Here is a 27,825-nt window from a genome sequence, read left to right on the forward strand (position 1 = left end):
CAGAGGACTTAATTTTGTTAAAACTTCCCAAATTGATCTACAGATTCAACACAAGCCCTTTCAAAGTCTCAGCCAATTTATCTGTAAAAATTGAAAGCTAATTCTAAAATTCATAGAAAATGCAAAGGACTCAGTATTCTGTAGTAGACAAAACAATCTTGGGGGAAAAAAATGTTGGAGGACTTACACTAATCAAGACAGTATGGAACTGGCATAGAGATAGACATACAGATCAATGAAATAGAAACGTCCAGGAACAATCCCTCACAATTATGTTAACTGATTTTCAACAAGAGTGTCATGACAGTTCAGTGGGGAAAGAATAGTCCTTTCAACAAATGGTGCTGGGAAAACTGAATATCCACATGCCAAGGAATGAAGTTGACCCCTACCTCACACAATATACAAAAATGAATTCAAAACAGATCAAAGACCTAAACATAAGAACAAATACTGTAAAACTTTTAGAAGGAAATACAGATGTAAATCTTTGTGAACTTGTTTTAAGCAATGGTTTCTTAGGTTATGATACCAAAAGATCTATCTTTTGTTGATATAACCAACAAAAGATAAAATAGATAAAATGAGCATCATCAAAATTAAAAAACTGTTATGCTTCAAAGATACCACCAAGAAAGTGAGGAGACAACCCAAAGAATGATAGAAAATTTTTGCAAATCACATATTTCATAAGGAACACATGTTTATAATATGCAACGTTATAACTCAATAATAAAAAGATAAGTAAACCAATTAAAAAACAGGTAAAGTAACTAATTGGATATACAGAAAAAGAAACCATACAAAAGGCAATAAGCACATGAAAAGAAATTCGACATCATTAGCCACCAGGGAAATGAAAATTAAAACCACAATTAGATACCACTTCACACCCACTAGGATGGCCACAATCAAAAAGACAGATAATAAAAAGTGTAGAAAGGATGTGGAGAAACTGGAACATTCCCAAACTGCTAGTGGGAATGTAAACTGGTGCAGCCACTGTGGAAAATTTGGCAATTCTTCAAAAAGTTACATACAGACCTAGCAATTCCACCCATAGCATACATGCAAAAGAAATGCAAACATATATTCACACAAAAACTTGTACATGAATGTCCAGAGCAGCATCATGTGTAATAGCCAAGACACAGAATTACCCAAATGTCCATCAACTGGGAAATGGATATTATTTGGCAAAAAAAAAAAATGAAATTAAGTACTGATAAATGCTACAATGTGGATGAACCGAAAAAACATTATGGAACTGAAAAAAGGCCAGTCACAAAGGACCACATATTGTACTATCCCATTTGTGTGAAATGGAACCTGAATAGGCAAATTTATAGAAACAGGTAGAGAGTTGGGCTTGGGAGTAGGGGGGATTAGGTGAAAGATGATAGGTAAGAGGTGCAGAGTTCTTTTCAGGGGTAATAAAAATGTTTAAATTTGATTGTGGTGATGGACACACAACTCTGCATATACTAAAAGCCTTTCATCTGTATACCTTAAATGAGTGAATTTCATAGTATGTGAATTATCTCTTAACAAAGGAGCTGAACAAAAAATGTACTATTTATAATAATTTCAAAATCATCAAAACCAGAGAATAAATCTAAGAAAAGCCTTGTAAAACCTCAAAACAAAAATATATAAAATAATGAGAATTTTTTAAAAATATAAATAAAGGGATACACCCTAGTCCACGGATAAGAACTCAACATTGTAAAAATGTCAGTTCTCTCCAAACTGATATATATATTCAATGTAATTGTAATTAAATTTCCTAACAGGATATGTTAAAATTAAGAACTTCTGCTGACCAAGACACATTTGAAATAAAAAGGCAAATCACAGATTGGAAGAAGATCTTTACAACATATATATATCTAACAAAGGGTTCATACACAAAATAAGAAAAAATCATACATATCAAAAAGGAAAAAGATAATCATACCTTTCAAAAAGTGAAAAGGTTTGAACAGGCACCTTCACAAAAGGAATATCCAAATGGCCAAAAAAATATGAAAAGGTGCTTGACCTCATCAGTCAAGGAAATGTGAATTAAAACCACAATAAGACACCATTACACACCTTCCACAATGGTTAAAATTAGTAAGATTGGTAATATGAGTAGCAACTGAACACTCACACTTTGAAAAATAAGCATTAATAATCTTAATAATCTTAAACTTACATAGAAGAATATGCACTGAAAAGTAGAAGTCCTCAGGTTCTACCATGAATGTTAACATTTTCAAAAATGTCTTACCTCTTTTTGAACAAGGCTAAATTTTTCAAGTAGTTTACATTTTTCTTCAATTAGTATAGAAAGTTCTACAGCAAGTTTTTTCTCTCTTTCTGAAAAAAAAGTAAGGTCATGACCATTTGAAACTTTTAAAGTCTTAAAATTAGAAACAATGATGAGATCTATAATAGAAAAGAGAGCTTACCCACATAAAGCCAGCTTCTAATCTGAAACAAATTTTTAAGAAAAAAAACATTAAAACAAATATATTTTCAAGTATATCTGATTTAACTTCTACTGCGAACTTCAAAATAATGGGTTTCTTAATACCTTAGTATGAATACAAGTTAACGGAAAGTGTTCTGTTTCCAATGAGAAAAAGGTTATGTATTAAAGGGTCACTACTGAAGATTCACAATGTGTATTAGCATATGAAAGACTCTGAAATAACTCTATCTTAAAGATACCCCTTTCATTTCATTCAGCCCATTGTTCCTCAAAAATAACTCTAAAACAATTCCAAAAGCCCTGTTATCCTCTCCCCTAGAGCTAATATCCAAAGTAACACAGTTGAAGGAAACATTACCATTGGGCCTTGGATCTGAATTGAGTATAAAGAGCAAACAAACCATTTTCTTCTTTAACTTCTCTATCTCAAATAACGAAGGAAAATTACTTTATATGGAAATCAGGCTTAAGGCTGAGGTAATATAAGCAAGCAGAAAAAACAATGGGGACTTAAATCATCCACAGAAGATGTTTAGGGATAAATTAAAAGAGACAAAACTTAAAAGTCAAAGTACACTAGATGAGGAATAATAAGTGAATTGAAACATTGGATGAGGAACTATCTCAAAAGTTAACACCATACAAAATTTGGAAAAAAAAGTCAAAGCAGTACAGAAATCAGATTCAGAAGAGCCAACACCTGAAAACTAGTCCCAAAAAGAGGGGAAAACAATGCAAAATACAGAAGAAAATTCCCATTTAAAAAATGTTATATTAATTTTTTAAAAGAGTTTAAAGGATTTTAAAAAGATAAAAGAGCTCATGTTTAAAGATTTCAGAGAATTATAAAGAAGAAATAAGAAAACGAATATTCAAACCTAGACACACTATATCGAAAAAAGAATATTAAATCAAAAGATTCTAAAAGCTTCCACAGAAAACAGATTACTTGCAAATGAATAAGAATCAAATGGACAGAAAAGAACAAGGAGAAAAGGTGGCGGCATGAGAAGTGTGGAGGAAATCTCCTCCCAAAACGACATATATTTTGAAAATACAGCAAATACAGCTATTCCTAAAAGAGTGACTAGAAGTAAGAGTACACTAGCCAGTCTACATCTGAGAGAAGTCAACATGTCACAGACAAGGGTAAGATAAAAAGCTATGACCCGGCAGGACCCGAGCACTCCCCCAACCACAACTCTTTGGCAGGAGGAAAAGAATCAAAGTGGGGAGGGAGTGGAAGCACAGGACTGCTAAATAACCAGCCCTGGAAATCTACCCCGGGAGCATAGACCCACACTGCATGGTGCTCTGGAGATTAGAGGAGCTGAAAAGCAAAGTCTGAGACTAAGACTGCAAACGGGTTCCCAAAACCGGGTGCCCTGGGACAAAAGAAAAAAAGACGCTTTAAGGGACCTCTCAACAGTCAGAGGGCTACTAAAGGGGCAAGGGTTTAGGAAAAGGAACAGGTGGACAAAATTGTCCTGGCACACTCAGCCCAACAGGCAGGGAACTTGGGAACTTTAAGGAGCTTCCGGCGACCTATCACCATGGTTGGAAACGCAGCCTCGAGGCCCTTCATGGCAATAAGCAGCCTGCCGCTTCTTCCTCCCTGCTGGCACCAGTACGTGAACCTGCTGGCCCCACCATCGCTGCAGAACAGCCAGAGGGCAGCACTGCATACAGCAGCTACACAGCTTAACGCAAAGGCTTCACCCTGTGTGCAGTTAACCAGCCCAGACAGCAGAGACAGGCAAGGCAACCAAGAAGCATGAAAGGGCTTTGCTGTCCCTGCAAACACCTGCACTGCTTGCCAGCAACCCCCGCCATCACCCTAGGCCATCCGGAGGGCCAGCCCACCCACAGAAGCACAGGGGATTAACCCAGACGCTGCTCCTTGCAAGCAGTTAATCAGCACAGACAGCAAAGACAGGCACAGCGACCAGGAAGCACAAAAGGGCTTTTCCATCCCTGCAAATATCCTCGCCACTTGCCTACAACCCCCGCCATCGACTAGGCCAGCAGGACGGCAGCCCCACCGACAGCAGCTAGGGTATTAACGCAGAGGCTACTCCCTGCATGTGGTTAATGGGCACAAACAGTGGAGACAGGCACAGTGACCAAGAAGCATGAAAGGGCTTTTCCATCCCTGCAAATATCCATGTTACTCGCCTGCAACTCCCACAATTGCCTAGGGCCAAGGGCCAGCCCGCCAATGGCAGCTTAGAGGATTAACCCAGAGTCCCCTTCCTGTGCGTGGTTAACCAGCACAGACAGCAGAGACAGGCAAGGTGACTGGCAGGCAAGAAGGGACTTTTGTCCTCCCAGCTGACACCTGTGCCATTTGCCCGCGACTCCCATCATTCAAGTACTACAAGTACTTGTGTACAAGTACTACAAGTACTTCTTTACTCCCTTAACTCACTGATTATGCTATTATAAACACCATCTGAGGATTCTTTTTTCTCTCCCTTCTTTTTCTTCCTCCTCCACTCTTTATATGGTAGGTGTCATATTCTGTACTCTTTGTGTATCCCTTCACTGATTTTGGGGGTAGCTGATTTCATTTTGCATTTGGTTAGTATTTACTTGGTCTACTTCCTTTGCTGTGGTTATATTTTCGCTGGTGACAGCTATTTAGCCTTAGGCACACTTCCCTCTAGGGCAGTTACTTGAAAATACACTGTAGAGATGGTTTGTGGAAGGTAAATTCCCTCAAATTTTGCTTATCTGGGAATTGTTTAATCCCTCCTTCAAATTTAAATGATAGTATTGCTGGGTAGAGTACTTGTGTACTTGTAGTACATTCAAGTATTCAAGTACTTCTTTACTATCTAGATAGTAAGTAAAGATAGTAAAGAAGTAAAGAAGCTGCCTAGAACCTTTAGTAACCAAGAATCAAAAGCTGCCTAGAACCTTTAGTGACCAAGAATCAAACCTAACCAAGGAAATCAGTAAGTACATATCTATAGATAATCACCCTAAATGTAAATGGACTAAATTCACCAATCAAAAGACACAGAGTTACAGAATGGATAAAAAACCAAGACCCATCTATCTGCTGCCTACAAGAGACTCACTTGAATCCCAAAACATACACGCACTAAAAGTGAAGGGATAGAAAAAGATATTTCATGCAAACAATAGGGAGAAAAAGGCAGGTGTTACAGTACTTATATCAGACAAAATAGACTTCAAAACAAAGAAAGTAGCAAGAGACAAAGAAGGACATTCATAATGATAAATGGGTCAGTCCAACAAGAGGCTATAACCATTATAAATATCTATGCACCCAACACAGCAACACCTACATGTCTGAAACAAATACTTAAAAGAATTAAAGGGGGAAATAGAATGCAATGGATTCATTTTAGGAGACTTCAACACACCACTTAATCCAAAGAACAGATCAACCAGACTGAAAATAAGTAAGCAGACAGAGTCACTGAACAACACATTAGAAGAGATGGACCTAACAGACATCTACAGAACTCTACACCCAAAAGCAGCAGGATGCACATTCTTCTCAAGAGCACATGGAATAGTTTCCAGAATAGACTACATACTAGGCCACAAAAAGAGCCTCAGAATATTCAAAAAGATTGAAATTGTACCAACCAGCTTCTCAAACCACAAAGGTATGAAACTAGAAATAAATTGTACAAAAAAACTAAAAGGCTAACAACCCATGGAGGCTTAATGACATGCTCCCAAATAATCAATGAATCAATGACCAAATTAAAACAGAGATCAAGCAATACATGAAAACAAGAGCTCAATGCCACAACTTCTGTGGGACACAGCAAAAGCAGTTCTAAGACAAAAGTATATAGCAATCCAGGCCTATTTAAAGAAGGAAAAACAATCCCAAATGAACAGTCTAAAGTCACAATTATTGAAACTGGAAAAAGAACAAATATTGTCCAAAGTCAGTAGAAGGAGGAACATAATAAAGATCAAAGAAAAAAATAAAATTGAGAAGAATAAAGCAATAGAAAAAATTTTAATGAAACCAAGAGCTGGTTCTTTGACAAAATAAACAAAATAGATAAACCCTTACTAAGACATATGGAGAAAAAAAGAGAATCTACACACATAAAGAGAATCTACACACATAAACAGAATCAGATGTGAGAAAGGAAAAATCACTACAGATACCTCAGAAATACAAAGAATTATATGCTAACAAACTGGATAAACTAGAATAAATGGACAACTTTCTAGAAAAATACAGCCTTCCAAAACTGACCCAGGAAGAAACAGAAAATCCGAACAGACCAATTACCAGCAATAAAATTGAATCAGTAATCAAAAAACTACACAAGAACAAAACTCCCATACCAGATGGCTTCACCACTGAATTTTATCAGACATTTAGAGAAGACATAATACCCATTCTCCTTAAAGTTTTCCAAAAAATAGAAGAGGAGGGAATACTTCCAAACTCATTCTATGAAACTAGCATCACATTACTATCAAAACCAGGCAAAGACACCACAAAAAAAGAAAACTACAGACCAATATCCCTGATGAATATACATGTAGAAATACTCAACAAAATATTAGCAAACCAAATTCAAAAATACATCAAGAGGATCATACACCATGATCAAGTGGGATTCACCCCAGGGATGCAAGGATGGTACATTTGAAACTAAATCAACATCATCCACAATATCAATAAAAAGAAGGACACAAATCACATGACCATCTCCATAGATGCTGAAAAGGCATTTGACAAAATTCAACACCCATTCATGATAAAAACTCTCAACAAACTGGGTATAGAGGACAAGTACCTCAACATAATAAAGGCCATATGACAAACCCACAGAAAACATCATACTTAACAGAGAAAAGCTGAAAGCTTTTCCTTTAAGATCAGTAACAAGACAAGGATGCCCACTCTCCCCACTTTTATTCAACATAGTACTGGAGGTCCTAGCCACGGCAATCAGGCAACACAAAGAAATAAAAGGCATCCAGATTGGCAAGGAAGAAGTTAAACTGTCCCTGCTTGCAGATGACATTATACTGTACATAAAAAACCCTAAAGAATCCACTCCAAAACTACTAGAACTAATATCGAAATTCAGCAAAGTTGCAGGATACAAAATTAATACACAGAAATCTGTGGCATTCCTATACACTAACAATGAACGAGCAGAAAGAGAAATCAGGAAAACAATTACATTCACAATTGCATCAAAAAGAATAAAATACCTAAGAATAAACCTAACCAAGAAATGAAAGACCTATACCCTGAAAACTGCAAGACACTCTTAAGAGAAATTAAAGAGGACACTAATAAATGGTAATTCATCCCATGCTCTTGGGTAGGAAGTATTAATATTGTCAAAATGGCCATCCTGCCTAAAGCAATCTACAGATTCAATGCAATCTCTATCAAAATACCAACATCATTCTTCAACGAACTAGAACAAATAGTTCTAAAATTTATATGGAACCACCAAATACCCCAAATAGACAAAGCAATCCTGAGAAGGAAGAATAAAGCACGGGGGATTATGCTTCCAAACTTCAAGCTCTACTACAAAGCTACAGTAATCAAAACAATTTGGTACTGGCACAAGAACAGACCCATAGATCAAATGAACAGAATTTAGAGCCCATATATAAACACAAGCATATACGGTCAATTAATATACAATAAAGGAGCCAAGGATATACAATGGGGAAATGACAGCCTCTTCAACAACTGGTATTGGCAAAACTAGACAGCTACATGCAAGAGAATGAAACTGGATTACTGTTTAGCTCCATACACAAAAGGAAACTCAAAACGGATCAAAGACCTGAATGTAAGTCATGAAACCATAAAACTCTTAGAAGAAAACATAAGCAAAACTCTCTTAAATATAAACATGAGCAACTTTTTCATGAACATATCTCCTCAGGCAAGGGGAACAAAAGCAAAAATGAACAAGTGGAACTATATCAAACTAAAAAGCTTCCGTACAGCAAAGGATACCATCAGTAGAACAAAAAGGCATCCTACAATATGGGAGAATATATTCATATATGACATGTCCAATAATGGGTTAACATTCAAAATATATGAAGAGCTCCTGCAACTCAACAACCAAAGAACAAATAACCTGATTAAAAAATGGACAGAGGATATGAACAGACACTTCTCCAAAGAAGAAATTCAGATAGTCAACAGGCACATGAAAAGATGCTCCGCATCACTAATCATCAGAGAAATGCAAATTAAAATCACAATGAGATATCACCTCACACCAGTTAGGATGGCCACCATCCAAAAGACAAACAACAACATGCTGGGGAGGATGTGGAGAAAGGGGAACCCTCCTACATTGTTGGTGGGAGTGTAAATTAGCTCAACCATTGTTGAAAGCAGTATGGAGGTTTCTCAGAAAAGTAAAAATAGAAATACAGTTTGACCCAGGAATTCTACTCCTAGGAATTTACCCTAAGAACACAGGATCACAGATTCTAAAAGACATATGCACCCCTGTTTATCACAGCACTATTTACAATAGCCAAGATATGGAAGCAACCTAAGTGTCCATCAGTAGATGATTGGATAAAGAAGATGTGGTAAATATACACAATGGAATATTATTCAGCCATAAGAAGAAAACAAATCCTACCATTTGCAACAACATGGATGGAGCTAGAGGGTATTATGCTCAGTGAAATAAGCCAGGCAGAGAAAGACAAGTGCCAAATGATTTCACTCATCTGTGGAGTATAACAACATAGCAAAAACTGAAGGAACAAAACAGCAGCAGACTCACAGAACCCAAGAATGGATTAACAGTTACCAAAGGGAAAGGGACTGGGAAGGGTTGGTGGGAAGGGAGGGAGAATGGGAAAAAGTGGCGATACAATTAGCACACATAATGTGGGTGGGGCACAGGGAAGGCAGTATAACACAGAGAAGACAAGTAGTGGTTCTATAGCATCTTACTACGCTGATGAACAGTGACTGTAATGGGGTATGTGGTGGGGACTTGATAATAGGGGATATGTAGTAATCACATCATGTGATTGTATATCAATGATACCTTAATAAAAACAAATAAATAAATAAACACAGACCTAATGAACAAATTAATAAAGGCAGTGTTTCAGTATTAGTGTAAAATACTCCTACACAGAAATTCTTTAAAATGTTTACACTTAGGTATTTAAACCCATAAGCCTATAATGACAACCTAATTTGTTCCCTTAAAATAAGAGCTATGATTCTCATATTACTTGTTCAACCTGAAGGCAAAGTGAACTTTCCCTTAGTATACAGCACTGGTGACTTACCGATCGAAAACCTCTCCATGAAAACAAGAGAACAGCAAAAATCCCAAGGACAGCTGCACATATCACCAATTCCCATGGAAAACCATAGGGATTAGGACCTGGTCTCATATCTTCAGGCAATGCTGCCACAACCTTCAAGACAAAGAAAATTAACTTCTTAAAAACACACTTTTGATAAAAACTGCTGATTGCAAACTGCTATACATGAAATGTCTGTGTCCTTCCAAAATTTATTTGTTAAAACTTAATCCCCCGTATAATGGTGACTGGAAGTAAGGCTTCTGGAATGTGATTAGGTCATAGAGTACAGCCCTCCTGCATGGGATTTATACTGTCAAAGAAGTGGCCACAGAGAGCTCCCTTGACCCCTCCACCACATGAGGTTATAGTAAGACTATAAACCAGGAAGTGTGTCTCAGCAAACACAGGATCTGGGGCACTTTGATCTTGGTGCACAGCCTCCAGAACTATAAGAAAAGTTGTTTAAGCCACCGAGATAGGGCATTTCTGTTAACAGCAGCCTAAACACATTACAACACAAACATAAGTACAAGTTTATGTATAAACGCTATTAACACACTTTTCACAAAATGGGCTGGCAGACTACCAACAAACACAGGGTATCAGGGCACATTTCTCTGGCAACTTTCCAACACTATCACCAACTGATTAAGAACCACAATATAGTGAAATGCAATGATTTCCAAACTGGAGTTCTACAGAGGTGCCTCAGAGCTTCTGAGAATGAGAGAAGTGCAGAGAGGAGGTCAAAGAAAGAAGGTAAGCTTTTTGTGTACAGAGTATGCTGGGTTCCATGTAAGATTTCCCTATGTGGGGTGGGGGTAGTGGGTGGGGAGGAAAAGTGAAAACCACTAAAGGAGCTTTGGGTTTGGAATTTGTGTCCCTCTACCTCTGTGGCTCCTTCATCTTATCTGTAATGGTAATAATGCTGTTTGAACATGCAGGTCAGGCACTCAGTAAAGATAACTATTTCTATTATTCCACCTCAAAGACCACAATCCTATAACCATGGCCTTTCTACATTACTTTTCTCTCTAGCAGGCTTTCAGCACAAAACAGCTTAAGGCTTTTGCAGTTGCTTCTGTATTTCATCTTTCTCTGGGCTAATTCAGTATCCATCCTGACTCAATAGTGTTATTTTTTTCTTTGTTACCAGGCCCCAAGTATTACTTGATCACATAGAAAAGAAAATGGTAGGGAGGAAAAGAAAAATGTCCTTTTAAGAAAAATTTGAAGTCTGACCAGGTTTGGTTCTTTCCAGGTTCAACCCAGACCCTCTATGGCAAATCTTCCCTTTCTACCAAGAAGAAACACCATTTATTGTCTATTCTCCCCAAAATCTTTTGTATAATTCTGATTCACATACATACTCCTTCCAAACTGCCACCACAGTTCATTAATCTGTATTAAGTACACTTGCTTATACCTCTTGTAAAAAATACTGCCTTTACCCTGATCTCTACCTCTGTCTCCCCCTACATTACCTCGGTCACCAGTTCTCAGAAATATGACATCAATATAGCCAATCCATCATAAAATAGATATAGAGATATAAATATATTTCTGCCTCTGAGAAAAAGAGGCATTCAACACACAATACTGTGGAGAAAATAAGTTTCTTTACAGTTCATATATTCTCTAAGCATCTTACTTTCAACTCACCATTTCAAAACAAAATGCACACTGCTTTGAAAATCTAATCAATATGATTTCTTTACAACACTCCAACACTTTCAGGGACAACTCTAAAAGCATCACTCAGATAAAAAATGCAGCTATCTTTAGTATAATGATAATTCTTAAGTTCAATAGCATTTTATCAGCCCTTCTGTTCTGAAAGGAGATGGTAAATTCTAGGTTAAAGCCTTGAGCTGGTTGAATCTCGTAGACTGAAGAACAGAAAAGAATCTAGGACTCAAGAATTCATTTCAAATCAGTGCTCAAGTCTTAAATATTCTGGCTTCCTCACAGAGATTTTCCACCCTTAAATTTTTAACTGCATTATAGTATCCTATCTCACAAAAGTATAGAAAGAATAACCAAATCAAACATCAATAAATATGATTTAGACACAATTAGGTAAAGTGGTCCTAAAATTTAGAAGAGACAGGTAACCCTGCATAAAATAATAGTGATTAATCGCAAAACACGTAAGACCTATTTCACGCAAAAACATGAGTACTAAAGGAGTTACAGACCCAGTATTTTAAAAGAAACGATCAAATTGACAAAATGTGGTAGGGTAAAATTAAAATTGTTTTCCATCTAACCTCAAGTAAACAAGATATATATTAATAAAGACAACATAATAGAATGTCAACATACAAGCCTTGAGAATACTTGATTATAAGGCAAAGTTCCATGACAGCATACTTCTCCAAAATACAGAACTTAACAAAATAATTTCCCCTTTATATATTAGTCATGCTAAAAAATTGAGGGGTTTTTTTTCCCCTGTAATTAGTAGTAAACCACCAAAAGTTTAAAAGGAGGACTGACTGACTCATTATTCACAAGCAAGTTTGATGAAAACTGTTTTTAGTATACCTCTTAATTTTCTTAGGTCTCTTTTTATTTTACATAAATGTAAACTGGTAACCATAAAGTAAAAGTAATAACAATTATTATCCTTTAAAAGGGATTAGGAAAGCTTTAGAGTCAAATAGTCTAAAAAGAAGTAGGGCAGAATTAGAGTTCAGCCTCAGCAAGGTGAAACAGCATCTGCAAAATAATAATTACCTCAAGACAAGCTGTTAACATCCATCCACCCATTCACTTATTTCACATTTATTAACAAGCTAAATGCCAGATACTTTTACAAAACATACTCTCCTTTTAATCTCATCTATTTTCAAGGTTTTAATTACCACTATAATGATAATTCACAAATCTGTGACAACAACTCTTGAATTTTATAACACTGGTTTATTGGGACAAATCTATGTGCATGTCCTAGAGGGACCACTTTATAGTCAGACCATCTGTTACAGTCTATGTTTTATTGAAATCACAAACTTCTTCCAAAGGGTTATGGTATCACCCATAATGTGGGGAGGGAGGTGGTCATTCCCAAAGCCAATCATAGAGATAAAGGAAAAGCTAAGATAGGTGGAGTACTTGGAGAGACTGAGATACCAGCCACATGTGGAAAACAGGGATCCACATCCGGCCACTCTAGGGCAAAAGAAAGGACAGTCTGAGAGATTTCCTAACAACAAGAGGGCTTCTAAAGGGCAAGGGCTGCACAGAGCTTACTGCTCAGGAGAAAGAACAGGTGGACAAAATTGTCTGGGCACACTCTGCCCAGCAGATTGGGAGCTTCCAGGAGCTTCAGGCACTCCATCCCGCTGGCTACACAGCTCCGAAGCCAGCAACCGTGATACACACCCTACAGTGCCTTGCTTTTGGGGGGCACCAGCTCACAAATCAGCTGCCCCATCAGGGTGCCAGGCCAGCCAGAGGGAGGCCCTGCCTATGGCAGCTACAAGTGCGTAGCATAAAGGCTTCTCCCTGCTTGCTCAGCCCACAGGCCCTGGCAGGGGAGAACAGGCACTGTGGCTGCAAAGCAGGAAAGACATCTTTCCTCCTGACAGGCACCAGCACCGCTTGCCTGCGACCCCTGCCATTGCTCCAGAGGCTGAGGAGCTCAAGAGAGTAGAGCTTCTGGGCGCTAGAGGGCGCTACCTACAAATACCAAACGTCAGAGGAACCTGGTTCAAACCAAAATTCCATAAATACCAGAAAGACGGCCAAGTGAAACTGAACTCATCAGTCTTCCTGAAAGAGATTTCAAAATAAAAATCATAAACATGCTAACAAGGTACAGAAAAATATTCAAGAACTCAGGGAAGAATTCAGGAATGAGATTCAATCATTAAAGAATACAGTATCTGAAATGAAACATACAATGGAGGGATTTAAAAGCAGATTAGATGAAGTAGAGGAGATGATAAATGAAACAGAAATTAGAGAAGAGAAATACAAAGAAGCTGAGGCACAGAGAGAAAAAAGTATCTCTAGGAATGAAAGAATATTTAAAGAACTGTGTGACTAATCCAAATGGAACAATATTCGCATTATAGGGGTACCAGAAGAGGAAGAGAGAGAAAACGGTATAAAAAGTGTCTTTTAAGAAATAATTGCTGAAAACTTCCCCAATATAGGGAAGGAGATAGTCTCTCAGGCCATGGAGGTACACAGTTCTCCCAACACAAGGGACCCAAGAAAGACAACACCAAGACATATAGTAATTAAAATGGCAAAGATAAAGGATAAGCACAGAGTATTAAAAGCAGCCAGAGAGAGAAAAAGATCACATACAAAGGAAAACCTATCAGGCTATCAACAGACTTCTCAACAGAAACCTTACAGGTCAGAAGGGAGTGGCATGATATATTTAATGCAATGAAGCAGAAGGGCCTCGAACCAAGAATACTCTACCTGGAAAGATTATCATTTAAATTTGCAGGAGGGATTAAGCAATTTCCAGATAAGCAAAAGCTGAGAGAATTTATCTCCCATAAACCATCTCTACAGTGTATTTTGGAGGGACTGTTACAGATGAAAGTGTTCCTAAGGCTAAACAGCTGTCACCAGAGGAAATAAAATCACAGTAAAGAAAGTAGAACAATTAATTACTAAGCAGATGCAAAATCAAATAAACTAACCACAAAGTCAGTCAAGGGATACCCAAGCAGTATGGAATATGATACCTAATATATGAAGAATGTAGGAGGAAGAAGCAAAAAAAAGAACCTTTGGATTCTGTTTGTAATAGCATACTAAGTGAGTTAAATTGACTCTTAGACAGTAAGGAAGGTACCCTTAAACCTTTGGTAAACATGAATCTAAAGCCTTCAATGACATTAAGTATATACCTATGGATAATACCCTAAATGTAAATAGTCTGAATGCACCAATCAAAAGAGAGAGAGTCACTAAATGCATGAAAAAACAAAACTCATCTATATGCTGTCTACAAGGTACTCACTTCAAACCCAAAACATACACTAAAAGTGAAGGGATGTAAAAAGATATTTCATGCAACTAATAGGGAGAAAAAAGCAAGTGATGCAGTACTTGTATCAGACAAAATAGACTTCAAAACAAAGAAAGTAACAAGAGACAAAGAAGGACATTATATAATGATAAAGGGGTCAGTCCAACAAGAGGTAATAACCATTATAAATATCTATGCACCCAACACAGGAGCACGTACATATGTGAAACAAATACTAACAGAATTAAAGGGGGAAATAGAATGCAATGCATTCATTTTAGGAGACTTCAACACACCACTCAATCCAAAGGACAGATCAACCAGACTGAAAATAAGTAAGGAGACAGAGGCACTGAATAACACATTAGAACAGATGGACCTAACAGACATCTACAGAACTCTACACCCAAAAGCAGCAGGATGCACATTCTTCTCAAGTGCACATGGAACATTTTCCAGAATAGACCACATACTAGGCCACAAAAAGAGCCTCAGTAAATTCAAAAAGATTGAAATTGTACCAACCAGCTTCTCAGACCACAAAGGCATGAAACTAGAAATAAATTACACAAAGAAAATGAAAAAGGCCCACAAACACATGAAGCCTTAACAACATGCTCCTAAATAATCAATAGATCAGTGACCAAATAAAAACAGAGATCAAGCAATATATGGAAACAAATGACAACAATAATTCAACACCACAAACTCTGTGGGATACAGCAAAGGCCATGCTAAGAGAGAGGTATATTGCAATACAAGCTTACCCTCAGGAAAGAAGAACAATCCATAAGAGCAGTCTAAACTCACAATTAGTGAAACTAGAAAAAGAACAAATGAGGCCGAAAGTCAGTAGGAGGAGGTATATAATAAAAATTAGAGCAGAAATAAATAAAATCGAGAAGAATAAAACAATAGAAAGAATCAATGAAAGCAGGAGCTGGTTCTTCGAAAAAATAAACACAATAGATAAACCCCTAGCCAGACTTATCAAGGAAAAAAAAAGAGTCTACACACATAAACAGAATCAGAAACTGAAGGAACAAAAGAGCAGCAGACTCACAGACTCTAAGAAGGGACTAGCGGTTACCAAGGGGTAGGGGTGTGGGAGGGTGGGTGGGAAGGGAGGGAGAATAGGAATGAGGGGTATTATGATTAGTACACATGGTGTGGGGGAATCATGAGGAATGCAGTGTAGAACAGAGAAGACAAGTAGTAACTCTGCGGCATCTTACTACACTGATGAACAGTGACTGCAATAGAGAATATTATGAACAACAGTATGCCAGCAAATTACATAACATAGATGAAACAGACAAATTATAAAAAACACATAAACTAACAAAACTAATTCAAGAAGTAAAAAAACTAATTAGAACTATAGCAAGTAAATACCTGAGTTAGCATTATAAAAAAAACCTCCAACAAAGAAAAATCCAGGACCAGATGTATTAACTCATGAACTCTGTCAAAATTTACAGAATTAACACCATTCTCAAACTCCCAAAAAACAAAAGAGGAGGAAACTTTTTAATTCATTCTATCAAGCCAGTACAACCCTGATATGACATACAAATACAACACATCACAGGAAAAGAAAACCACACGTTATAAAGCTAGATGCAAAAATCCTCAACAAATACTGACAAACCAAATTCAGAAGAATACAAAAAGGATTCTACACTACGACCAAGTAGAATTATCCCAGGAATTCAGGGTTGGTTCAACAAACAAAAATGAATCAATGCTCTATACCATATTAATAAAATGAAGAAGAAAAAAATCATCATCTCACTAGACACAGAAAAGACATTTAACAAAATCCAACACTCTTTCATGATCAAAACACTCAAAAACTATGCCTGTGGAGAACTTCCTCAACCTGATAAAGAGCATCTTTGAAAAACCCACAACTAACATCATACTTAATGGTGAAAGATTGAAAGCTCTCACCTTAAGATCAAAAACAAGACAAGAACGTCCATTCACTCCACTTTGAGTCAAGACTATACTGGGGATTCTAGCAAGGACAATTAGGCAAGAAAAAGAAATAAAAGGGACCCAGACTGTGAAGGAAAAGGTAATACTGTCTCCATCTGAAGATGACATAACCTCAAATATAGAAAATTCTAAAACAACACACACACACACACACACACACACACACACACACACACACACACATGCTCTTAGAGCTAATAAACAAGTTGAGCAAAGTTAAAGGATATAAAATCAATACAGAAAAATCTGTCATATTTTTATACAATAGCAATAAGCAATCTGAAAATGAAATTAAGAAAACATTTCCACTTACAATAGCATTAAAAAGACCAAAATACTCAGGAATAAATTTAACAAAATAAGCACAAACCTTATACTCTTAAAACTACAAAATATTGTTGAAAGAAATTTAAGATCTAAATAAATGGAAAGACATCCCATGTTCAAAGATTGGAAGACTTTATATGTCAAGAGGGCAATACTCCCCAAATTAATCTATTGAGGCAATGTAATCCCTATCAAAATTCCAACTGTCTCTTTTGCAAAAATCGACAAACTGATTCTAAAATTCGTATGGAAATGCAAGGTATAGTATTTCCTTATATATAGATATATATACATAGATAGATAGCCTGACAAATCTATCATACCTATCTGCCAAAACAATACTACAAAAGAAAACAATTTTCCCTATTTCAAAACTTAATGCAGAGCTAAAATAATCAGAACAATTTGGTAAGAGCCTAAGAATAAACATATAGACCAGTGGAAGGGAAATGAGTATCTAGAAAAAAACTATTAAATTAATGATCAATTGATTTCCGGTAGCATAAAAAGCAAACCAATGGGGAAAAAACAGTCTTTACAACAAATGGCCCTTGGACAAGTGGATATTCACATGCAAAAGAGTGAATGAATCTGGATCATACTTTATACCATATATAAAAATTAGTTCAAAATGGATCACAGACCATAATGTAAGAGCTGAATCTTTGTGAATTACAACTCAATAAAAAAAATTTTTTTTAATAAAAGTAAAGAGCAGTGTTGTGCTATCCCTAGCCCTGAGGCCAGTCTGATAATTATAGCGTCATTAAGCAAAAAAATCATCCAGATGAATATATTGTTATAGGACTAGAAAAAAATTCTACAAAATCTAGCTACCCGTCCCCATGTCTCTCTCTGCTAACAGGCCTATAAGAACTAAGCTTTGATTACTGTATTTAGTAAAGGGAAAAACATCCAATCTGAAATGATCTCTCATCCCACAATACATTTCTCTTCCTATGAACCCTGTCTCTGTGAATAACCTGCCATAGCCAGACACCTGGAAATAATTTTTGATTCCTTCTCTCTCATCCTTCACATTTACTCAATAAAGTACTACTACCCATTTTAGCTCTTAAGCGACTAGATATTTTCCCATTCAGTACCCTTATTCTATCCCTACTTGACCACTCTGTTATCTCTCCTTTACACCGTTTCTAGTTTTGCCTTCCTTACATCTAATTTATATGCTACTATCAGAAAGATCTATTTAAACCAAAAGTCTAACCACTGAAGTTGTTCAAAGACTCTCCAGAAACTACATCACCTGGAACCTATTTAGGTCCCCAGCAAGCATCACTGCACATCACTCCGAGCCCACTTTACACTAGCAATACAGCTCCTAGTTAGCTGCGCACACCACGTTGTTTCATACCTCCTCTGCTTAAGCTAGGCAAAGCCTAGAAAGGCTTTCCTAAACACTCAAGAAAATATCTCTCTCACCAATTTCCCTAGCACTTTGTGTGTATGATTCAGTAAGCATTTCATCACTTTGTACTTAGTATTTTTGTCTTCTCCCCCTCATCAGCATGATACCAGTGGCCCAAACTCCATGTAACTGTCATTCATTCATTCATTATGTGTAATCACTAGACACATTATAGCTGAATGAACAAACATCACAGCAACAGTCCTTTTTAATTTATGTAACAAGAAATCAATAATCATAACTGCTTCAATATTTATGAAGGCTTTTTACATTTTAATGCAAATACTTTATTAAGATACGGTGATTTAAATGCCCCCTTAATATGTCAACAAAGACAGCAACACACAGAGAAAAATCGCTGCAATCTGATTATAAACTGAACCTGACAAAAATAAATTTTGAACTCTAGGAGTTTAATATCTCCAGACGTTACATTAACGTGACCTTTTACATTAACAAAACAGAGAGAAGCGGAGAATACTCTCACAGTAAAGCATCTCAAAACAGCATCTTTATTAAAAGAAAATGCATAATTAGAATCCCAACTACTCGTCCAGGCTTAGGTGTCCGTTCAAGACGAGAAGTTTCATCACTATAAGGAACTCATTTCAAAGGATCAACCCTCAAGTTTCTCACAGTCGGGAGAATCACATGTCACTGACCCCTATCCAAAACAAATAACAGGACGGAAAAGCTAATTCGTTTAAGGCATCAGGAAACATTTAACACACCTTTGAAAGTCACACTAAGCAAATGCTCTCTCCACCTCCCTGATCTCCAGGTCTCCTTCCATCACACAAGAAACCGCCCAAGTACCAACCGAGGCACCGCGTCGGACCCAGGCCAGGCCCGGGACAGACCGAGGACGGGCTTCAGGACCTCTGACCACAGCCGCTCAGACCCCAAAGCCAAAGTCGGCTGCTGCCTCCGCCGGGCGGCTCCCGCGCCCCGAGGGCCAAATGACCCTGCTCGCGCCCAGACTCACCCTGCGTAGCTTTTGGAGAACCAACCCCAAGTACGGCTGAGGGGCAGTCCCGGGCCCCTCCATCGCGCCAAAGCTACCTTGGCTCCGGTGGCCCCGGCCGGGGCCTGGCCGAGCCACAATAAGCGGCAGAGAACGAGCGCCGCTGAATCCGGAACCCCAGCCCGCACCCGGCTACAGGAGCAGACCACTGCGGAGCCGGCTTCGGGGGGTTACTGGAGGGAAGCGCGCCGGCAGGCCTCAGTGTTCGCGCTGCCCGCCCGAGGAGCCTCGGCCCCGACGTTACGCTTTAAGTCCCAATGAACCGAAGGTCCACGCCGGTCGCGCATGAGCCTGCAACTTGCCTTCACCCCTCACCGGCCCAGCCCTCGGCTTGGTTTCGGCCGGGCCGCGGCGGGGAGGCGGGGAGGCGGGGTCGGGAGTGGGGGGTGGAGCCCGCAAGTTTCCCCTCCTCCTTCGAACGCAGTTCGTAGACGTGTCCTTGTCTGGCATTCTTAAAGGCGACACGCTCAGCTTGGCGCAGCCGCCCACCCTTTGAAGTCGAGAACCTCGGCGCTGCCCTGTGTATTGACCGCACAGCTCCGAAGACCAGGGCTATGGCCCGGAACCCCCTACATTGGGTGGCAGCGGCGGCAGCGAGGCCCCTCCGGAGAAGGGCCAGCTCCAGGGCCAGCCTCGACCCCCATTTCCCTCGCGCAGCCCCGCAGGAGCCTGCTATCTGCACCCCACGGAAGTCCTGACGGCGTCGTACCCCGGGGGAGCGCGCGGGCCCTGGAAACTGGCCGCCGCCGGTGTTCCAATCAGAAAATGGCTTGCAGGGCCTGCGCCTGTGCGTCGTGCCAACCGTGCCCGCACTTTGGACTTGGGACGGGAAGACGTCTCGGGTCAGCTGTGGCCTGGGCAGAGTTTAACTTCTACAACGAGCGGGTCTCCTCTGCCCAGCGAAGGGTTCGAGGCGTTTACTCACTTTTACCTGCGTTACCTGGGCACTTGCTAGGCAGAACTGCCTTAAATCCCATGAGCTCCTGGTTACAAACCCGTGTGGATCCTCAGGGACCCATGTGGTTCTCTGAGAAGAGAAGCTAAAAGTAGCACCTTGCTGTCTAAGTTTAGGACACTATTTTTAGGTCCTGAGTAAAGTACCGGGGGCTGGATTTGTTCGTGGGAGGTGTTTTTAAAGGATAAACCGTCACCAAATCTTCCTGGCCAGCACGATAATCCTCACCAAATTCGGCCTTTTAACTCAAGTCCTTGGTGAAGCAACTCAAAAGCGAACAGATACTTCTTCCTAAACCAGTCACCCAAGAGAACTCAATGAAATCTTTTATTGAACAAAATTTAAGGAAATTTTCCTAATGGAAGCACTACCAGCAACAGAACTGCTGTGCCAAAAAGAATCCAAACATGGCCCAAGTTCACAGCAAGTGATTTTCAGGACCAAAATGCTGCCTAGCTTTTTGGAGCTCAAAGTGCTCACTCTAATTTGCCACATCAGCCTAAGGAGTCACAGGAACTATCAGTATCAGAAAGTAGCAGAAATTGCTTAATAATTCTCCATCTCTAAGGTATTACCCAACTTTCATGTGTTGGACAAGTGTGTATTGAAATTAAATTATGTGAATAGCTTATTAAAGTCAAAAAAAGCAATATATAAATGCTAGCATTTAGAATACTCTCAGAACAGTACGCCTCAATTAGAATGTATTATTTGAGAAAACATTCTCTAGTAAGTATGAAATTTTAAGGGAATTCAATCATTTTCACCTTTCAGGACTTAAATAACCTCAAACATTTAAAAAAATCCATTTGCCCTTCCAAGGAAGTCTTTGGCCTTTCCAATTTTTAAATAATTACCATTCCAAATATTAAAAACAAAGCTTAGGGACAAAAAAAGCTAATTAAATTTTGAAAAGAAAAATCTAAAAGTCTCCCCCATAACAAAATCACAGTAAAACTTAAACTCAGTGCCAGATTCAAATCTAATTTCTTCCACTGAAGTCATAGAAACTTACCTCTTCCTCTAGATCTTTCAACTCCATTTTTTATAAAGTTCATGTTAAAATATTCTCACGTGTAAATAAAAGTTCTACTGACCACCTCATATCCTTGAGAAAGATTTCAGATTCTAATACATCCTGAACTCTTTCTGTTTCCACATAGTCTGTGATCCTGTTTTGACACTTGTGTGGTAAAGGGGTGCTATAGGTGGAGCTGTGAGTACCAACCCATCATGCAATTTCATGGACATCAGTTCCAACTAACTATACTTATTTTTTTAATATCACACATTTAACTGTCCTCTTAAAATCTACAAATGAAAAGAGAAATCCTGAATTTGGAAACTGATAAAAATTAAATAGAATGTTTTATTCTATAGTCTGTTGATATAGCGTACATGATTTTCACCATGTAAAAGAGATTCAGAGATTTTCCGTAAGTAGAGAAGAGATTTTGCCATTTTATATAGTCCTGCTTTAAAGAAAATTAAAAAGTAAATGCTGTGACAGCTACAGAAAGCATTCAAAAACATTGGGAACATGTTAACCAGTAACTTTGTCCACAACCTTGAAACACTCCCCCTTATGAAGGGCCCCATTGCAAAACTGTAAGTATTAGTTACTCCCATTTAATTAAACAGGCAGTATCACAGGTTATGAGATCTAGTCCTTTGGAAGAAAATCAAACAGGCCAAGCCACATTTTCATTCTCTGTGCTAGTGATGCAAGAGTTGTACTCAGAACATAATGGATCACGAGCTACCTGTTGAGCTAGGGTTGGGTAATTTCCATTGTTTAGTCCACATATAAATGAAGCATTCTAGTTAAGAATATATAAATATTAGAAATTATAGAATAAAGGATATAAAAAGTGGTATTAATTTCTTTTACTTAATTCAAAGAAAGTATGCTGTGTACAAAATCTAACTGAAATTACCAGTGAGTAGAAACAATTATCTGAAACATTTAGGCAAGAAGAAAATGAAACTCTTTAGCATAAATTTAACTTGAAAGTTGTTCAAATTTTCTATTTAATGCAGCTATTCAAAACTGTATTATGGATGCTTAATAGATGCACTAAGATTGTTAAAAATTGTTAGAATTCTAGATCACCCTTGGAAGTCTAGGGCCTCGGCTTCAGAACATGAGTGCAATTATGAATGTTCTATACAGCACTCAAAGCCCTGTAGAAGCTAAACAGGTGAAATAAATGTAGGGAAATGAAGAATGCATATCTATTCAGTGTAAGCACTATTTAACTTGAACTTCTTATTGTCATATAAGAATAGGAAACTATCTATTACAAGTTCTGCTTTTTCAAGAGAACCCAGAAATAAGGATTTTTATATGAATTCACCTTTTTAAAGGTTGGCAATTGGTTCATAATTTTTTTAACAATGTGCAAGCCAGTTTTGACCAGCAGCCTGTCATCTAGCCTAAGGTTCTGATATTAAAGAGTTTTAAACCTGAGACTTCCCCAGAGAATAAGTGACCTTCCAAGGTCACAAGATAATTAACATTAATATAAGTTCAATATTTTCATGTCTAAAGAACTTCAACCAAAATGGTTCAAGTAAAATGTATTTGACTATATTTACTGAATCCACAAAAACAAGCATACTCTGCATAGCTTTTATTGAATAAGCACTTCATATGAGAGGTGACTATGATATACTGATTAATAAATTATTTTTTTTAAGTCAGTAACTTCATTGGTATAATTTGTGGGGGAGGGGATGGTAAGTGAGGGATATGTCAGTAAGACATAACAAGTACAATTAATTCCATTATGACTTATTATTACCATCACTATTATTAGTTTTTCTTTTTCCTATGCTGGACTGGATTTCTAAGTAAAGTTTTTAATCAATCTTCAAGACCAAATCATACAGAGTAAATTACTCACTTCTCTGGGTTTATTTACCAGGGAATGTCAACTCTCTGGAAACTAGCAAGGAAAGGGAAGAGGAAGCCTCTGAAAGCAAAACAATGTCATTAAGCCCAGTTTTCACAAAGACTAATTGGTGACACCACCATCTACCTGGTCATCCTAGCTAGAAACCTGGTAAGTTATCCATACTTTTATGTTTTCTTCTCCTTGATACACTTAGTCAATCATCAAATATGATTATTTCTATCTACAGAAGATATATCTGGTTTGTCCTTCAAATCATTTTAACAACCACCATCAGACTGGAGGTTAAGAAATGTAGGCTAATGGGCCAACCCAACCCACAGAATGTTTTATCTGACCTGCATGATATTTCTTTTTAATCTGAGTATTTGCCAGCAATAAAATTAAGAGATTTCACACACACACACACACACACAAATCCAGATTTCTAATTTTTCTTGACATAATACAAGATTTGGCAAAACCAAGCTGAAAGTAAATAGCAGTACATCCTTTGGAGAAGGCATACACTCTCCAGTTGGTTCCAGTTTCACTTTAATTAAGCTTCACTCATTTCATTTCAGTTTGTAAACTCTGATTTAGACCTTCACCAGTCATTTCCTGAACAAATGCAGTAACTTCTTGACTGGGCTCCCTGAATCTGGTCTTTACCTGTTCAATCCTTACTTGATAATGTTGACAGAGAGTTTATAAATGAAACTTTTTCATTTTACTCCCTGATTAAAGTTCTCCAATAGTGCCTCATCATCTACAAGATAAGAGTTCAACTTCCTATCATAACATACAAAAAACTATTCTTGATAATCTCTGTATATATCTTCAGTGTCACCTTACATTCAATCAGACTGAATAGTTGATAGTCCTCCAAAAATTCCATGGTCTCTCACACTTGTGTACTTTTAAAAATGCCCTCTCCTCAACCTAGAATGCCCATTCTTTCCTTGTCTGGAACTCCTACCCTTCCTTCAAGATTAGCTCAAGTATGATGTCTTCTGAGACACTCCCAGGCTCCTCCCCACCCTCTCTTTCTACCACTTCCAGTCTACTAAACAGCTCCTTCTATGTATCAGTAGCATCCTACAGCATTCCAGCATTATTTTATTATGTATTATCATTATTGCTTTTCCTACATGTGTCCTCCAACTACAATGATCTCCTTGAAGGCAAACACTGTTAAATTTCATGTTTAAATGAATTTATTTCCTCAATTATTAAATGGTAGCAGTAGATGGGAGAAGGAACCAACATTTGTGAAAGGCCTCCTTTGTGTTAAGTACTACAGCTAGGTCCCTTTGCAGTATCTCATTTACAATAAATGGAGGATTTAGTAGACTTTACAATAAATGAAAAAATGAACAAATTTTGGAATTTTTGTTATAGCTTGGTTAATTTTTTTATATTAGTTCCTTTTGTAAGATTCTCACATGATACCATTTTTGAAGTCACAGCTATCATTCAGATACTAATAATTTGTTTTAAGACTCATTTGTAGTTCATACTAATTCTGAGGTATTAGCTCTTTTAGTATAATTTTTCCTGATTTGAAAGAAAGAGAAGAAAAAAAATACTCAAGATCAACAAAGTTTAAGGAAATGTTTTTCAAACTCCTTAACAATATCCATGCAACCAAATGTTCATATAAGGAGAAATCTTACATGTAAGACTTCATAGAAAGAGAAACATTATGTTAACATTTGCACGGGGAGGATTCACTCAAACATAATTTTCAACTGCTCTTATATTTGGCAAAATTAGTAAAATTATTGCAAAAGATAAAAAGTCAACTTACCCTTTCTGCAAGAATTACAATTGGTGAAAATGCACAATTCATGAAATCATAAATATCAAATTGAAATAAATATTTCAAAATCTGAGGCTCAGAAGCATCATCTGTCAATTCATAAATAAAAATGTTAATACTTGATATGATGTAATTTTTTAATCTAATTTCTTCTTTAATTATTGCATTAGAGAGCAAATAACTTGTATCTTACCTTTTTGAGCAATGTAATTTTGAGAAAACAAAGAATAATCAGTTGAAAACTGATTTGGCAAAGTGTTTTCCACAGATATGTCTATTTCCATCTTAGTGGGTCCTTCAGTATCTAGTGAAGCTTTTGATTTATCTTCATTATTTTTAGAAGATGGAGTTTTGAAATGTACTTCTTCTTGAATTCTCATAGGTATCTCTGTTTTAGAGACCATATCTGCAAATAAAGAGAAAAATGTTTTGGGATTTTCTTAATATTTGCTTTGTTATGGGCTTCCCTTGTATTTTTTAGGCAGGTCATTCTTTGAATTTTTGTCGTCATTGTGACACTATATTATGGGAAGAATTCACTAAAATATAAATTATAGCCTGTGTTGGTTCCTACTGTTGGTGTCACAAATTACCATATACTCAGTAACTTAAACAACACAATATATTGTCTTCAAGCTTTGGAGGTCAAAAGGCCTAACAAAGATGTTGGCAGGGCTGTGTTCTTTCTGGAGGTTCTAGAGGAGTATCCATTTCCTTCCTTTCACTTTCAGGGGGTCATCTGCATTCCTTGGCTCATGGGCCTGGCATTCATCTTCAAAGCCAGTAGTGTAGTATCTTCTAATCTCTCTCTCTCTTACTCTGCCCCTCCCACCTTCTTCCTGTAAGAAATCTTGTGACTGTATTGGGCCCACTAGCATAATCTCTGCATCTCAGGATGCTTCATTTAATCACATCCACAAGGTCCGTTTTGTCATGTAAAGTAACATGGGTCTGAGTTTCTGATAATTAAGACATGGACATCTTTGAAGGGCCATTATTCAGCTTGCCACATAGCCTTTCCTTTATTCCTTGACCAAGGAAGAATTTTTAAAAACTGTATGTAATTCTATTCTCTACATTGCCTTTTTGTTTTAAAAACAATACTTTAAAAAACTAACATAAGGTTATACTATATAAACTTATGAATAAGACAGTAAATACTTCCCCATTGGATTTAATTCCTCTTAGACACATTTACTCTCCAAAAATGTATAGTATTGAAATGCCATTACAAAAATATATATCCCCTACTGTTAAAGAAATTGGCAACATAGATTTTTCTTTATCTGCTAAAGAATCAAAAAAACAGTCAAGTGACCAAAATTATTTATATTATTTACAGCCTACTTGGTGTTGATAGTTAATTCTGTTTAATAAATAGAACAAACTGAACTAGTTATACAAAGAAAGACAATATTAGAACTTAAGGCAATTAATTTCCAAGGTCTGAAATCTGTTCCACTGGATCATCCATATCTACAACACATTTTGCTAATATGTACTATTAAATATAAAAGCCATTATTGTGAAACTTTAATGAGGTTGCTCCAAAGATGGAAGAACCACCCATTACTAAAGAAACTGTATTAGCTATTTGCACAGAAAAGCACCCATATTATGATACTTAAAACAAATCTGAAATGATAAGATACCAATGAAATGTCAGGTATTGTAGTTTTTCTTCTCTCTTGGAGCTTCATTAATTTCAAAGTTCAATCTTTTTGCCCCCTCATCCCATGTCCAGTATAGTATATTGTCTTACATTATATCATATATCATATCATCCAATGAGTATATAAGGGAAACAATGATGAATAGAAGGTTTTTAAATCCTAAAATCAAATATATCCCTTATACCAAGTGAAAATATTGGAGGAAGATATGATTGAGAGCATCCTTATTGGTTAGTAATTAAAGGATGTTTTATATCTTAAAGCACATTATATTATTTACTAATTCACTAGCGTGTGTCGTATAAAACAAATAGAGGTAATGTAAGTCCAAAATATATTCTTGACATCATTATTTAAGTTATTTTAGGAGTTATCCATGTATTATAGAAATTTTTAATAGAAAACTAGCAACATTATAATAACAGTTTGTATGTTGGCTCAGTAGAGGGAAAATACTGATTTTATAAATAGAATTTAAAAATAACTGCAAGATATTCTCATTCATCTGTTAGTAAAATACATGCCTCCATGAGTATACACAGGCATATGCTTATTTTCTCTTTCAGATCCAATAACAGCACAAGGTGTGCTGAGAAATCAAGTTAAAATCAATCCTAACTTGCATTTTGAATGTCATTTCTATACAATGCATGTGTCTGGAAAAGGTAAAACTTCACATGAGATTGATGTTTCCTTAAATTGGTGATCTCATGAGTTCACATATTACTTAAATGAGGGTGTCATAAATTTCTGAAAAGGATCTCAAGAGATTGTAAAATCTTTCCCTGCTTTTTTACAGAAGTCTGATAAATCTTTACTGTCAGGTAAAAATACATATTATCCTACTAATAATATGATCATTACTTAAGGGAAAATGTTAAGTTTTATTCTGCATT

The 27,825-nt window shown here is 37.2% G+C and overlaps 1 protein-coding gene and 1 long non-coding RNA gene across 17 annotated transcripts in view; one reads left to right on the forward strand and one right to left on the reverse strand.

Moving 5' to 3' along the window:
- MIA2 (MIA SH3 domain ER export factor 2) overlaps nt 1–27,825 on the reverse strand; it is a 105,890-nt gene that overhangs the window by 60,467 nt on the left and 17,598 nt on the right. For 7 of the 16 annotated variants that reach the window (XM_073211311.1, XM_073211304.1, XM_073211308.1 and 4 more), the window contains exons 5-9: nt 25,450–25,662; nt 25,245–25,345; nt 9,785–9,916; nt 2,454–2,475; nt 2,273–2,361 (exon numbers count right to left, since the gene is read on the reverse strand). In XM_073211311.1, coding sequence (XP_073067412.1) covers nt 2,273–2,361; nt 2,454–2,475; nt 9,785–9,916; nt 25,245–25,345; nt 25,450–25,662 — 557 coding nt within the window. Of the gene's footprint in view, nt 1–2,272; nt 2,362–2,453; nt 2,476–9,784; nt 9,917–19,546; nt 19,751–21,555; nt 21,713–25,244; nt 25,346–25,449; nt 25,663–27,825 lie in introns of those variants that run through there. The other 9 variants (XM_037025523.2, XM_037025521.2, XM_017654349.3 and 6 more) reach the window with 3 other exon arrangements.
- Nucleotides 20,081–27,825, forward strand: part of LOC118973739 (uncharacterized) — a 39,087-nt gene continuing 31,342 nt past the window's right edge. Inside the window, exons 1-2 of the long non-coding RNA XR_005063268.2 lie at nt 20,081–21,108; nt 23,468–23,605. This is a non-coding gene — a long non-coding RNA (uncharacterized lncRNA). The remainder of the gene's footprint in view (nt 21,109–23,467; nt 23,606–27,825) is intronic.

Source organism: Manis javanica, chromosome 8, assembly GCF_040802235.1.
Source record: "Manis javanica isolate MJ-LG chromosome 8, MJ_LKY, whole genome shotgun sequence".
Taxonomy (NCBI): Eukaryota; Metazoa; Chordata; class Mammalia; order Pholidota; family Manidae; genus Manis; species Manis javanica.